The sequence below is a fragment of the Glycine soja genome, chromosome 4 (assembly GCF_004193775.1).
Source record: "Glycine soja cultivar W05 chromosome 4, ASM419377v2, whole genome shotgun sequence".
Classification (NCBI taxonomy): Eukaryota; Viridiplantae; Streptophyta; class Magnoliopsida; order Fabales; family Fabaceae; genus Glycine; species Glycine soja.
Window position 1 is genome coordinate 50,008,156 of NC_041005.1, and position 15,695 is coordinate 50,023,850.

General features: G+C 29.4%; 1 protein-coding gene across 3 annotated transcripts; it reads left to right on the forward strand.

The window, feature by feature from the left end:
* The first annotated feature begins 3,888 nt into the window (after positions 1-3,888).
* LOC114410297 (dipeptidyl aminopeptidase 4-like) lies at positions 3,889-9,669 on the forward strand. 3 transcript variants are annotated; one of them, XM_028374185.1, is made up of 6 exons: positions 3,889-4,145; positions 4,959-5,387; positions 6,108-6,302; positions 6,944-6,973; positions 7,262-8,371; positions 8,860-9,669. In XM_028374185.1, exons 2-6 carry the CDS (start codon positions 4,962-4,964, stop codon positions 9,409-9,411), a joined length of 2,313 nt encoding a protein of 770 aa, XP_028229986.1. In that variant the 5' UTR covers positions 3,889-4,145; positions 4,959-4,961; the 3' UTR covers positions 9,412-9,669. The 3 variants fall into 3 exon arrangements, with proteins under 3 accessions (XP_028229986.1, XP_028229985.1, XP_028229987.1); XM_028374184.1 differs by having other exon boundaries at positions 3,890-4,145; positions 4,919-5,387; XM_028374186.1 differs by lacking the exon at positions 3,889-4,145 and adding an exon at positions 5,506-5,599 and having other exon boundaries at positions 5,272-5,387.
* The last annotated feature ends 6,026 nt before the right edge of the window (positions 9,670-15,695 follow it).

The following is a 15,695-nucleotide window of genomic DNA, read 5'->3' on the forward strand; positions in this document are numbered from 1 at the left end:
TAAATACATCTGTGTTTTACATAAAATATTTTCTTAAATGTTATATGTTTTAAAACGTCAATAATAACTATTATTATAAGTTCAAGAATACATTAATCGAAAAATATATATCAAAAAATAAAAATAGTATAATAAAATATTTTATGTATTGATACTTTAAATAATATTTATGGTTTAATACATTAAATATAAAGTATTCACATTTTAAATGTAATTTTAACTCTATGTATTAATTATTCTAAATAATGGTATGTATATATTATTTCTTTAAATTTATGAATTAATACGTTAAATAATATTTAATTTTTTTAACTAGACAAAAGTTTAAGAAAGTTAGATTTGGAGACTAATCGAATCCATGTTGATGTGGAATATGAATTGGTTCCTTATTGATCATATCAATCAATCTTTGTTAACAAATAATATTTGAAAATTGAAGTGATAAATAACGACTACAAATGATTAAACGAGTCTTCTTTTTTAATGTTAATTTTTTCTAAAAAGAATAATTTTCTTTTTGGCTTCTCCTGCTGTGATTGTTTTTTTCTTTTTGGTCATCAGCTAAATGATTGCACCCAGCACTCATTGATTCATGTAAGAGGTGGGAGCCAATCCTTTATAGAGACTCACTTTCCACACGACGTCACAAACTCATCTGGTAAGGTTTGTAAATTTTTATTTTGAAATAAGTTTAGGAAAAAGTTAATATAATACATAGTTACATACAAATTATATCTTCATTTTTAGCTTGCGTGATTTTAAACTTAACAATATTTCAATTAAAGAACCGAATATTATATCCTAGAAAATTACGTTTATTTTTTCAAGATTAATTCTCATCCACGCGTGGACTTTGAGTCTCTTTCAATCTTCGGTAATAAAATTAAGTGCTTGTTTGGACACATGTTCAACACACAAGTATAATATGCAAAAATTACGTCACTTTGAATCAAATATGCAGAAGCTACAACTTGATGCTTCTAGGTAGACGTGTGTAAAATATAGCAAGAATCGAAACCAAACAAGCTGATTAATATTGTCAACTCATGATCTGCACTTATAAGTAAACTTCGTGTTTGAAATTTGAATCTTATCATTTTGGTCGGTATTTTTCATAACATATATCACATTAGAATTGCTTTTGTATGTTTCGTTCTTTTTTTTTTTAACTGGTTCTAGAACGCTAATAATTAGATTGAGAAGCCGAATTAATATAAAATTTGTACTGTGACTCGGATGACATATGAAATTGTATTTAATCATTTAAATTTGATAAAAAAAATGATAATTAATTTTAGTTTTAATTTAGAAGGATTACCCTATCAATTTGAAAGAATTACAATTTCTTTTACATTATAATCATTTAAGTTCCAGGTATTTTTTAGATAAACTTTGCTATAAATACTTATACCAAAAAATAAAAAACAAACTAATTATAAAAGAAACTATATCTAATAATCAAAGTTTGACAAAAATGATTATTAATTGTAGTTTTAATTTCAAAGGATTACCTTATCGATTTGAAAGAATTATAATTGTTCTTTTATATTATAATCATCTAAGATTTAGGTATTGTATAGATAAAAAAAATCATAAACACTCATGAAAAAGAAAATAAATAAAAATAAAATGTTTAAATTTTTACTAAATTTAAAATTTAGTTACGCACTTTAACTTATATAGAAACTATTTCATCTAATTTCTCTAATAGTTAGGGTGATAAGTTGATTTTAATTTATGAGAATAGTTCACTTTCATTTTATCATCTTATTTTTCTTCTCCATAAATACTTATGAAGAAATTTATTAAAAAATAATCTCATTTCATTTGAAAATGATTCTGAATCTCATTTATATTGTTTATAAACGCAAATAAGTCAAGCTATGAAGCATTAAGTTTGACATGTCAAAACCGCGTCCTTATTCGAATTCAATTATTGTTACAACTACACAACTAGCATTTACTAGGAAAGAGAACATACTACCCCCTTGGTCCATTATAATTATTTTGGTAAGAGAAAAAATTTGTGTTAAAATAATTATTATTTTAATTTGTTAATGTAATATTGATTATGTTTTTTTTTACTTATATCTCTTGTAATATTAATGGTGAACAATAAAATATATAAATAAATTAATAATAGTATAAGATTATTTTTGTAAAACTATTATTTTATTTTATTTTATTGTTTTTTTTGTGTAAAATAACTTAGGATGAGTATTATTTTCAAACTTACCTGGTATAAGCTAATAAAAGTAAAATAATAATGATGATCTTCCTTAAAAAAAAGTAAAATAATCATAATCATTTTGGCATTAATTACAACCTAACAGTCTATAGATAAGAAGCTATTTGATTATAATCGTATCCTGGAACATCTGAAGACCTTAATTAAAGAATATTTACTGCTTTTTTTGTTACTACTTACTACATATTACTGCATTCTTCCCATAATTATTAATGTTTGAGATTAATACATATGAAATGAAAAAAAAATATTTTTTATGGAAAAATAAAAAATATTTAATGGATGCAAAATATTATTTCCTTCGTTTCATTATAACTAGTGTGTAAAAAAAATAATTTATCCCTAAAAATTATTATTATTTTAATTTTTTAATATAACATTAATTTTTTTCACTTATTTTTCTTATATATTAATGATGAAGTATAAAATCTAGAAATAAATTAATGATGATATAATGTTAATTTTGTAAAATTATTATTTTTTATTTATTTATTATTTTTTTTTATGTGTAAAATAATCTGAGACAAATTAGCTTGGAACCGAAAAAATAGTGTTGTGATTATATTTGATAAGATATTTTAATTAGTTTATAGTTTTTTTATTAGTTGAAAAATTTGTTTAACTATTTAATAAATAATTTTTTTAGTTATTTTTAGCATTTTTTTAAAAGTTAGTTTTTAACTTTTTATATTTTATTCCTATATATTTATCCAATTTTCTAATTATTATTTTTAAATAAATCATGATTTTTATTATTTTTTGTCATTTTATATTTTTTAACTACTTTGATAATTAATTTTACTAAACATTTATAATTTAATAAATTTGTTTTTTAACTTTTAATAACAGTTGATTTTTCGACTTTCAACTAAATTTTGAGTTAAATTTTGTAAAATATAACTTATATTTATATTAAAATGACATTATTTATATTCAATATCACATAAAGTACTTATAATGGTTATTTAATAAATATATAATTAAAAACAATTAAATTTAAAATTTTAAAATATCAATTATTTTGGAAAAAAATAATGGTTTACACCATCTAAATTAAAGTGACAGGAGTGCATTTTAGAGAATAAAACACAATAATAACCATAATTTATATATATATATATATTGATTTTATCACAATGCTTAAGTGATGATTTTTTAATTACTAATAACTATGAGCATATTTTATTTTTTAAAGTACACTTCCTCACTTTAAAATAATCAAATTAAAAAAAAACTAGAAGATTAGTAGTTATGAGAAGGTCATAATAATTACTTAAAAAAATACGTATTAAATAATACATATAATATATATAAATATAATAAATATTTTTAATAAAAACTAGTACTATTTATTTTTTCTTAAGATTTGCATTTGAGTATTATTTTTTCATTTTTATCGTTATCTATGCAATTATTATTTATTAATGAACTACTAGGGCGAGATGGCCACGGACGGAATCACCCCCCCACCCCCGTCTGTCCTCTTCGCCTGTGTTTGATAACATCGAAATCGAACGAAAACCTTTCTTTTACGGCAATATATATATATATATATATATATATATATATATATATATATATATATATATATATATATAATATTAAATAAATATAAATTCAGCAAATTTTTATTCAACATTTGTTTCCCTATCTATTTATCTATCAGAGTCCAACGCCACCAACTGAACATTGAACAACAACATAGTTCATCCTCTTCCTTCTTTCTCCACCAAACCTTAAACCTTAAACCTTAAACTCGCATATAACCCAATCAAATTTGCCTTTAGATTCTCATTTCCCGTCAAACTATCTCTCTCTCTCTCTCTCTAGGAATCCAAAATATTCCAACTAAACCTTTCTTCCTTTTCATGGCAGATCCTACCCGTCTTTCATTCAGGTTAGATTCTAATCATCGTGATACTCAACAAAAGCTGGGTTAGCTTTAATTAACGTTAGTCAATCAAAAAATTGTCTTTTATTTTTTTTGGTTTTCTGGGTTCAGTCCCATACACAGCTTGCGATCGGATCCGGTTACAGTGGATTGACTTATAAGGTTTTAATGGTTCTGCCATCATTAGTGGTCATAAGGGACTTTGAAAAAGGTTCTGGTTTATTATAATCTATTATGAGATGAAGTGAAAACCAAATAAACTAAAAATTCGCATTCTTTTCTTTGATTTGTTACTTACTCAATCTTCTATCTTGCTTGGGTTCCAAGGTTTTCTTCGTTTATTTTTAGTCATGCTGCATTAATTTAATATATACGTAGAAGCTTAAACTTAAAACCAGTTTCAAGTTATTCGTGCCTGTCAATATCAGGGTAACCTTTTACCTTCTTTTGTCCCTTTTTATTTATGTTTCTGGTCTCCTTTACTTTGTTGTTCTCCACCTGAATAATATTCTCAAGTTTTTACCTTCTAATGATTTTATGTCCTCTCTCATAAAATAAAACTTCTGTTATTTTGGTCTTTCGAGCACATTCAGTCAGGCTCAATGGCAGAGGAATTATTCGTAATTAAGCATTGAAGAGTCCTTTAATTCCTCTCTGTTAATTTTCATTGTAATTGAATCTTGGTGTAAATGTTGTTAAACTATTAATACGCTTGCTATTGTCTTTGTAGTAAAATTGTTATTTTTATTGCTGGCATAATTACCCATGCTCTTTTGCAGTTCAATCTCATACCTGTATGTGTATCTCTAATGCAATCAGTTAATGAATGAGAAGAGGAATCCAAAACGTCAAAAACCACTGCCTTTCAGCATGCCTGTGACAGACTCAAATGATCCGCAGAATTTTGATGATAACATTCTTTTCCCTGTTGAAGAGATTGTACAATACCCGTTGCCCGGATATGTGTCGCCAACTTCAATAAGTTTTAGTCCCGATGATAGTTTAATTTCTTATTTATTTAGTCCTGATAACTCTTTAAACAGAAAGGTTTATGCATTTGATCTGAAGACCAATACACAAGAATTGTTATTCAGTCCCCCTGATGGTGGACTCGATGAAAGTAATATTTCTCCGGAAGAAAAGTTGAGGCGGGAGAGGTTGAGGGAGCGTGGTTTAGGTGTGACACGGTATGAATGGGTGAAGACAAGCTCAAAAAGGAAAGCAGTCATGGTGCCACTGCCTGCTGGGGTTTGTTCCCTTTATCCTGCAATTGATTTAAAATGTTGTCTTATGTTTTTATTCAGGAGAGAAAAGTGGTAATAGTTTTTAAACATTTATCTTACACTTTAGTACTTTAACCTGTTAGGAACACTTCAGAAGCACATAGATCACATTACTCCAATAATCTCACCATGATGCCTCATTGCCACCAGAACGTTATCCCCTTCTTGAAGTGTGATGTCAGTCCCTTTCTAACACTTGCTTGGAACAAGCTGTCAACATTTAGATGTTCTATATGAACAAATTAACTGAAGCCTCAAATGCTGATTTTTGTTTTGTTTTTCTTCTTCTTTTTGTATAGGGTGGCTTATCATTCTGCAATTGTCTAGCATAGTTGAAAGGAGGTTTCTCGAGTTATTTACTAACCTCTTCAATTTCTTTATAAAAACTGAGCTTCTTGTACCTGATTTTGGAAGCTGTGTTAACTTCAATGATTTGCGTCCCATAATTGCCATTGAAATTGACTAGGCTTATTCCATACTTGATACTAATATAGGTTGGAATCTTGTTTATATGTATATAACAATGTTATGCCAAACTCTATATTCTGTTGTGTTTTGAATAGGTGTGTATGAGAATGATTTTTTTTTCTCTCATTTTGTATTTTATACTACATTGAATATGATATTGATTATTTACTTGAAATAGTCAAGTTTCTTATGGTTATTTCCTTTTCCCTATGAACAGATTTATATTCAGGACATTCCCCATTCAAAAGCAGAGCTCAAGCTTCCAAGTGTATTAGGTTCACCCATTATTGATCCACATCTCTCTCCAGATGGATCAATGCTTGCCTATGTAAGAGACTCTGAGTTGCATGTTCTGAATCTCTTGTCTAATGAATCAAAGCAGTTGACCCATGGGGCAAAAGAAAATGGTTTGGTAAGTTCAGCACTTGGCTGTTCTTTTCTGTATTGGATTGCTAAATGCATTTGAGTTCTACAAGATATTTATGATTCTTATATAAGTCACCTGACTAATTAATGTAATCTTTTAAGATAAAATACCTTTAAAGAAAAATATTTTAGCAATTAAAAGATTATATGGTTATGTGTCCTTTTGAAACATTGTAAGCTTCACCTACTTTAAATCTTCAAATCAGCTGCACGTATCCTATTTAAAGTTTTTAACTCTGTCATATGTGTTTCATTACAAGTAGGAGGCATCTCACTGCTGAATTTGGTTCAGCTTGGTCCTTCTGTCCTTGCTGCCAATGGCCTGGATAATGATAGTTTAGTGCAGTGTTGATTCTCTTCTAGGGTCAATCTCTAGTAGGACTCTAAGGTTTTTCTTTTCTTATTTATGACGTAAAGCTTGATTGGATTAAGATATTTGAAAACTGGAACTTCAAAAGAGTCAAATTACTCTTGATCATCCAATAGACCTTAGGCTTGAACTTGTAGACTTGTCATTCAAATGATTGCATAAAGCTTTTAGTTTGTTTTCCAGTAGTTGAAATGTTTTGTTTGACTCTTACATTATTTTAGTCTGAGAAAATTTGACATTGGGTTTATGTGTTGCAGACTCATGGGCTTGCAGAATATATAGCTCAGGTGAGATTTACTTTAAAATTAGATACTTTTATATACATTTTTAGACTAAATATGGTGCTTTGCATTCCTTGTATGAATTAGTCCTTCCTTCTACCTCTGACCGGGTGAGTTGCATAATAGATAGGTTCTGAAATGATCTCATTTTTTATGATTTCATCCTTAGCTTGTTAAATTTTCCGTACGTTTTACAGTGACAAGAACTAACTCTTCTAAAAAGCTTAATATGTTATGTGCTGGCCCTGGAATGGTTTTTATCTTTGCCAATAACATGTATTTTTCGGATTTCAGGAGGAGATGGATAGAAAAACTGGATATTGGTGGTCACTGGACAGTAAATATATTGCTTTCACTGAAGTTGATTCTTCTGAAATACCACTTTTTAGAATTATGCACCAAGGGAAGAGCTCAGTCGGTTTAGAGGCACAGGAAGACCACCCTTATCCTTTTGCAGGAGCTTCAAATGTTAAAGTGCGCCTTGGGGTTGTTTCAGTAGCTGGAAGCTCCATTACTTGGATGGATCTTCTCTGCGGGGGCACAGAACAGCAAAACAATGAGGAGGAATATTTGGCAAGAGTCAATTGGATGCATGGAAACATTCTCACTGCTCAGATTTTGAACAGGCACCACACTAAAATAAAGATCGTTAAGTTTGATATTAGAACAGGCCAAAGGAAAAATATATTGTTCGAAGAAAACAGCAGTTGGATCAATATACATGACTGTTTCACACCTCTTGATAAAGGAGTTACCAAATTTTCGGGTGGATTTATCTGGGCTAGTGAGAAAACAGGATTTAGACATCTTTATCTTCATGATGCAAATGGGACTTGTTTAGGACCCATCACTGAAGGTGAATGGATGGTTGAGCAAATTGCCGGTGTGAATGAGGCTACAGGTCTAATATATTTTACTGGGACCTTAGATGGTCCTCTGGAGTCCAATTTGTATTGTTCCAAACTTTTTGTTGATGGAAGTCAACCACTTCAGGTCCCTGTCAGACTTACGCACAGCAAGGGGAAGCACATTGTGGTCCTTGATCATCATATGCGAAATTTTGTTGATATTCATGATTCCCTTGGTTGTCCTCCTAGGGTGTTACTGTGCTCGTTGGAAGATGGAAGTTTAATCAAGCCTTTATATGAGCAGTCATTTACAATTCCAAGGTTCAAAAAGCTTCAACTTGAGCCACCGGAGATTGTTGAAATACGGGCTAATGATGGCACTACATTGTATGGAGCCCTATATAAGCCTGATGCTTCAAGGTTTGGACCTCCACCTTACAAAACTATGATCAATGTTTATGGTGGTCCAAGTGTACAGCTTGTTAGTAACTCTTGGCTAAGTACAGTTGATCTGAGAGCACAATATTTGAGAAACCAAGGCATCTTAGTTTGGAAGGTCAGTTCCCTGAATTTTACATGATTATGGTTCACTTTTTTTTTGCTTGCTTTTAAATTTATATGCATCCAGATTTTTATGATTCAGTCGCATGCTGAAACTCAAACATATAGGACATAGTTGCAATATATTGAATCTCATTTACGAACCACCGGTAGTAATATGATTGAGATGGGCAATCCACATATTTAATAGTGACAGAACATGCTTTCAATTAAGAAAATCCAAAAATGTATTCACCCTTGCAATTCATATTTCCCATTTGTATGCTCAATGGTTGTAGCAGTGCTTTGATGGTCCCAAATGCTTAGGTTCTTGACCCTTGAGCTTTTATATTGGGAATGTTTTTCCCTTTTCTAACAAACAGGGCAGATTTGCCCACTTTTTACAAAATGTAGCATGGAAAAATATAGGTTTTGCCTCTATCTGTTTCCAATTATATGGCCTGCTCATCCTTCCAAGTTAAATATTGCTCTCTTTGTTTACAGTTAGACAACAGAGGAACTGCGAGACGGGGGTTGAAATTTGAAAGCTATTTAAAACAAAAACTTGGTCAAATTGATGCTGATGATCAGCTAACCGGAGCAGAGTGGCTTGTCAAACAAGGGCTTACAAAAGCTGGTCACATTGGGTTGTACGGATGGAGCTACGGCGGGTATCTCTCTGCCATGACACTGTCAAGATATCCAGATTTCTTCAAGTGTGCAATAGCCGGTGCCCCTGTTACATCATGGGATGGATATGACACGTTTTACACAGAGAAGTACATGGGGTTGCCATCTGAAAACAAGTCAGGATATGAAAGCGGTTCTGTTATGAACCAAGTGCACCAGTTGAAAGGGCGGTTGTTGCTTGTGCACGGCATGATTGATGAGAATGTTCACTTTAGGCACACTGCAAGACTTATCAATGCACTTGTGGCAGCTGGAAAATCATATGAGCTAATAGTTTTCCCAGATGAACGGCACATGCCTCGGCGTCATAGTGACCGAGTTTACATGGAAGGGAGGATGTGGGACTTCATTCAGAGGAATCTGTAACATGACTTTTTAATTCATCTTTCATTGTTGTGTTTAGTTGAATGGGCAAAGTGGTTTCTGAAGTTCTTTTACCCAAAAGAATTGGTTTTGTTTCTTCTTGCCTTAAAGCTGATAAGCTACTTTGATGGCTATTTTGGCCCACTTCACACACCCTAACAAGAAACTCTTCTGGGTATCAAATAACTGAATAAGCCTTTAAAAGTCAAATAGTCTAGATCTTGTATGTGGAGGAGTTATCCACATAGCCCTTTTTTTTTATGAGCGGTTTGCTTTCTTTCTTTTTCACCTTTTTCACCATCAAGTCAACCTTATAATTCCTCGTACTGCTTACAAGGAATTGTTCCCCCCCTCCTTTGGCACTTCTCCTTTCTTGCCTTTGCTTAATTATAATTGAAGTTAAAAAAAGTTGAAGAAAAATATATGATTCATCCAGAAAAACCAAAAATATTAGTACCATACCAATGCTGGAATTTTCCTGAAAGGTCAAACACATATATAAGTTACCGTTGAAGAAACCATAATTATTTCCTCTATAAGGACGGTTGAGTATGTCAATTTTGCCGTTTTGCCGTTTGTTGATGGTAGAGGCCAATGTGTTTAACATCAAAAGTCTTCTCAAGTGCAGAAAGATAAGTATGAACACTATAGAAGAGTTGATTGCATCTCTTAAGAGCATCTCTAATGTCTAATGGAGGTTCTTGAAGGATTTTTTAAATGAAGAAACTATTTCTTATAGTTTCTTCTTCATTGGAACAAATCTATGTAACGGGACAGTTTCTTAAAAATAAAGATTTGTATCTTGTGGAAGAAATTATATCTTAACAATAAAAAAAACAATATTTATCTGACACATAACAAAATTATAATTAAGTGAAAATAAAAATAAAAAAAACATATAAAAGTGAGTTTTTTGAAGTTTCTTACATAAAAAGTAACTTAAGAAACACACTCAAGAAATTTCCATTGGAGATGCTTTTAGGGTAATTGATGGATACTACAATGTTGTGTAATGGTCACTCACTCTTGTTTAACCATTTAATGGGAGGTTAATAGTAGTCGCCTCATTAATGTCAAAGAAAAGGAGGTAATGCTTAATTAATAAATGTCACTTAATATTAGGTGCTCTAATTTGTACATTAGATAGTCCGGATTACAAACTCAAACATGGTTCAAATCAAGCTATTAAAAAAATGATCACGCAAGGCTCCCTGGGTTGTTATAGCATTGAACTAATATATCCAAAACCTAATAAGCTTTAGAGATCGATTGTGGGATGTTGCTTCCTACTTGCATATCGGATTGGACTTTCTGGACAGCAATGAGACACGTTAGGAAGCAAAGGAAGTTTTAGCCTCAATTGTGAAGTTGTTGGGTGTTCTATTATGCCTTCATGGCGTGGAGCAAAAGTCATGGTCAATTGATGCTACTTGGGCTGGAAGACTAGTAGGGCTTAAGGGTGGTTTCGAGGGAACTATTGCATTTTGCACCTCCTATTGCATTCTGAAAAGCATATTTCAAAATGCAAATTTTCATTTTGGAATATGAACTTTCTGGAATGCAATAGTGGGAGTGCTAGAAACAAATGCCTTCCAAGGGTCTGGATGGTACATGAGCCTTAATCTTTGAGGGGAGAGTAAATAAGGCAACCAACTTGGCCTTAAGGATATTTGTGGAAAGAGGTTAGACATTTTTATTAGGCTTAAAAAGCTTGACTTGGTCTAAGTTAGGCTTAAACTTTTTTAAAAAGCTCAAGTCTTAAGCCTTAAATAAAACTTATTAAACTTGATAGACTGATGTATTTATATTCATATCTAATACAATGTTATATACAAAATTTGCTAATATACATACACTTATTTTTAATTAAAGATGTTAACAAGTTATAATTAGAGATTTTCTTAAAGTACACAAATAGTATTCTGATTAAAAATCAAGTGAATTTAGTCAACAAATGATTGTGGGGATTGCTAGCATACACCAACTTGTTCTTTAATTAGATTATATTAGCAAGTTTTAACTGAATATCATCTTAAAATATGTCGATAATATAATTTCTTATGATACCTGAAAGGCTCAATGGATAACTAAAATTGAATATTTATGATATTTGGAAAACTCAATTGGCATAATTGAAATATTAAGGATTAAAACCGTACAATTGTAATATCTAAAATATCAAAAGCATAATTAAGTCAAAACGTTCACATTCTAGATTGGTAACTAATGAATTGATTTCAATTTTTTTAAATATCAACTCCTCATATAATCGATCTAGAGTGTATTTTGTAAAATGACTTTTTATTATTGGCAAAAATTAATCGCCTTTCTATCAACCTATTTAAAAAGTCTATATTAATGTTATAAAAATATCATCATCTCACTTGGAAAACTAAGGAAAGCCGTGTTAGGTTCACGGGAGGAAAAAATAACAGAAATTTTTATTTTATTTTCATCCTCTCTATTTTCATTCTGAAATTCAAACATAGCATAAAAGACCTTTGTTCACTAGTGATTAGGTTTTATTTTAATATTTTTAGTGATTCAATCCTCCTAATTGGAGGCATACAACGTTAACGTGGAATATAATGCATGGATTGTGTAAGAATTTGCGATCCAATGTCAAATTGCATTTAAAAAAAACAAACAAACAAACAAACTTTTCAATCATGGAAAACAATTCGCATTCGAATAAAAAGGTTTAAAGGTTGACCAAAACATAGTTAACGGATAAATATTGATACTAAGGGATAAATTTAGAGTCCCACTAATATCATATATATGTTTTTTTTATTAGTATTCATTTTTTATGTAGTTTGTTTTGTATTTGTATTAGTTTAAAGTATTTTTTTATACTGATGTTAATTAGAGTTTAGAGCTAGCTAGATACCAGTAAAAAAGAAAAGTTTAAAAAAGAAAAGTTCAAAACTATAACTAACAAATATTAGTTGAATTTATGTTGCTGCTTATTTGTCATAAAGAAAATTATTTTCAATAAAAAAATATGTTTTAATAAAATTTATAATTAAAATTAATCTAAATCATATTTAACGATTTAAAATGAATTTTATTTAACTTTAAAATGAACCAACCTGTCCCTACATAAATCTTTATGAAAATTCAGACACTATTTTTTCCAAGGCAAAATAAAGATACTATTAAAGTGAGTTCAAAGTACAAGATGTGCGTGAACATGATAACAACATCTGATTACAAATATTTTGCACCCCTGAACCTCCCATCCTTGCTTTTATGCCACCCAACTCTGCTACCAAAATTAAGAACGACATTCTGTGAGAACAACAAATATATCCCTGCCCACTTTCTGTTTGACACATTGCCAATACCAAACTTTCAACCTTCCACATACAAGACACAATGACACATGGCATCTCCCCACCCTTGTAGCATAGGAATTGCCAATGACTGATACAAAATACTCATTATACGAATTCTGTATTTAACAGCCATGCCCAACTTAAATAAATAAAGCCAACACTACTGGAAACAATAAAAAAGACTATTGCGTGTTCATCTGTACCAGCTGCACTATATACTCATTCATATAATAAAGATGTTATTCCGTATGGCCACATAGGATTTCAAATGATTCAGAAAGCACGTTCAAATTCAAATTTAAAGAAAAATATCGTGACAATTTGGAATCATATCTAACGGAAGGAATTAGTCTCCATAATATGATGAATCAAGGTTTAAATAGTTGTTCACACATAATATTCAACCCTACCTCAAAATTAACAATAATAATTAAATTAATTTTTTTAAATATTATCACAAATTTAAATTTTATTTTAAAAATACTTATAAAATTAATTGGTTTAAGTAATAATCAAATATAATAACATCAGTTATAATCTAATGAATATTTTTTTAACCAATAAATAAGAATTATATTGGTAATAACTCAATAAATTTTAATATCACAATTTTATTATAAGACTATATGTTTTAATGTAAAATCTTTTTTTCTCATTATAATATATAAAGAGGGGAGGATCAAATTAGACCGGTGTAATTTTGATAATTATTATATCATTCTATAACTTTTAAATGAATAATATTTTCTTAAAATTGATCATTGGATTGAAAGTTCTTTTACATAAATTACATATGCAAATTTTCGTATTAATATAAAATCATTAATTATTTTATTCATACAAATTAAAATTAATATAATATAAATATTTCAAAATATATTAAAATATGAATCATTTGAATATATTTTTATTGTTATTTAATTTTGAAAAAAAATTGATACAAATAATCTTAATAATATATAAATATAATTCAATAGTTAAATTAATAAAAATTACATTTTATATTAAATTATATTTTATATTGATAATAATATAATTGTACGCTATAAATACATAGTCATTAAACTTTTAATAATGTTTTTTCTCTTCCCTCTTTTAGAAGTGCATTACATATATTATCCTAAACAAGGAAAAAAAGTTCTCTCAACTACATCAAATTATTCTCGTATGCTTACATGTATATCCCTATACGAGCTTTTATTTTAATATTTTACTCTCTATCAACACTTCTTCCCTTTCTTCTTCTTCCCATTTCTTTTCATCTCCCCTATCTATTTCATTATTTTATTTTTCCTCATCAACACCCCTTTTTTCTTTTATTTTGCTGGTCTGTATTTTTTTTAAATTTCCTTACATTAATTAATTCTCATTGACTTTAAATTAAAGAGTCTGTAGAGTTCAGAAGCACTTCTTAGATAAGACGAGATAACCTGCGAATAGCGATTTATTTTGGAATTCCTTGCAATGGCAGAGACTTACTTCATCATCTCAATCGCTTGGGTTTTTGCGTCATGTAATGTGACTCCATTTACTATAGGTTTTCTAACACTACCCCAAAATTGAAAGTGGCAATGGAAAATTGACAAAAAAAATTAAAAACCGGCAGTTGCTAAACGGTTTGACATTTGAAAATAAAAATACTTAGCCACACATTGTTGCTAAAGGTAATTTTTGATAGCAGTGCATGGCAAAAAGCAATATGTGATATACAAAATAAAAATGGCAACCTCCATGTGTCTTGGCATTTTATGAAGTAAGATTAAAATGATATGGCAAGTTTTTGTCATGGTAAGGAGTGCCAATAAAAACCACTACTCGCAAGCTACCTCGTCTTGTCCAAGAGTGTGTTTGAAATGAGAATTAATCGATGCAAGGAAATTTAAAAGAAATAGAATACACAAAATAAACAAAGAGGGGGAAGTGTTGATTACAAAAAAGAAAAAGGAAGAAAGATGATAGGTGTTGATACAAATTAAAATATAAAAAAGTATTCGTATATGGATTAAAACTAGTAGTTTTACAGCGTAGCACACATCAATATCAGCTTACTACCACGTCATTCATTGTTAATAATATTAATTTGTTTTAACAACAGGAAGCAAAATAAAATAAAAATAAATGCTTGCACACAAACTAAAATTAACTATTTTTAAATGTAGAGACTAAAAGATAAAATTGGTACCATTATAAGAACCAACACATAATTTTTTTTTTAGGTATAAGAATTAAAACAAAACTGACAACACATTTTAGTGTCATATCAACACCCATTAACATTAACAACAAGAACGAAGACAAAAAAAATAATATTTGCACCGGATAAAAAGGGTGATTTTTAAGTGTTGGAAAAAAGGTAAATTTTATGCAACTATGGGATCAAATTAAGAATTCTTCCTGTTATAATTAGGATTATAAAAAATTATAGACATAAATGATTAATTTCTTTCATTTATCAGGGCATACTTTTAAAGAAAAAACTGTATATAAGATTAGGGCATACTTTAAAAACAATAAAATAAAATTGAAGATTAATTTGTATTGTGCTATGTAATTTACAATTTTGAAATTACATATAAAGAATAACATTTTTAATTAGAAATTTAGAACCATTCAACTAATATTAATTTTGTCAAAATTATTTCAATAAAAATTAGACAAAATTATTTTATTATAAATATGTATTTGGACACGCGTATATTATTCTGTCTAAGCCTAACAAATAGAACCAAAACATACCATTTGATTTTTTTTAAAAGCAAGCTTACTATTGGTAACTTCTATTGTCACGTGAATTTTTTTAAAAGAAAGACTTACTTTCAAAAATATTTTTTCAAACGAAAACTCATTAATTTAAAAATTTATAAACGTTGTTTTTTCCCCACAACTCTCTTTTTTTAGAGAAAACTAATGCTGTGAAAGACTAATATCTTGGATTTGACTCAATTTCTG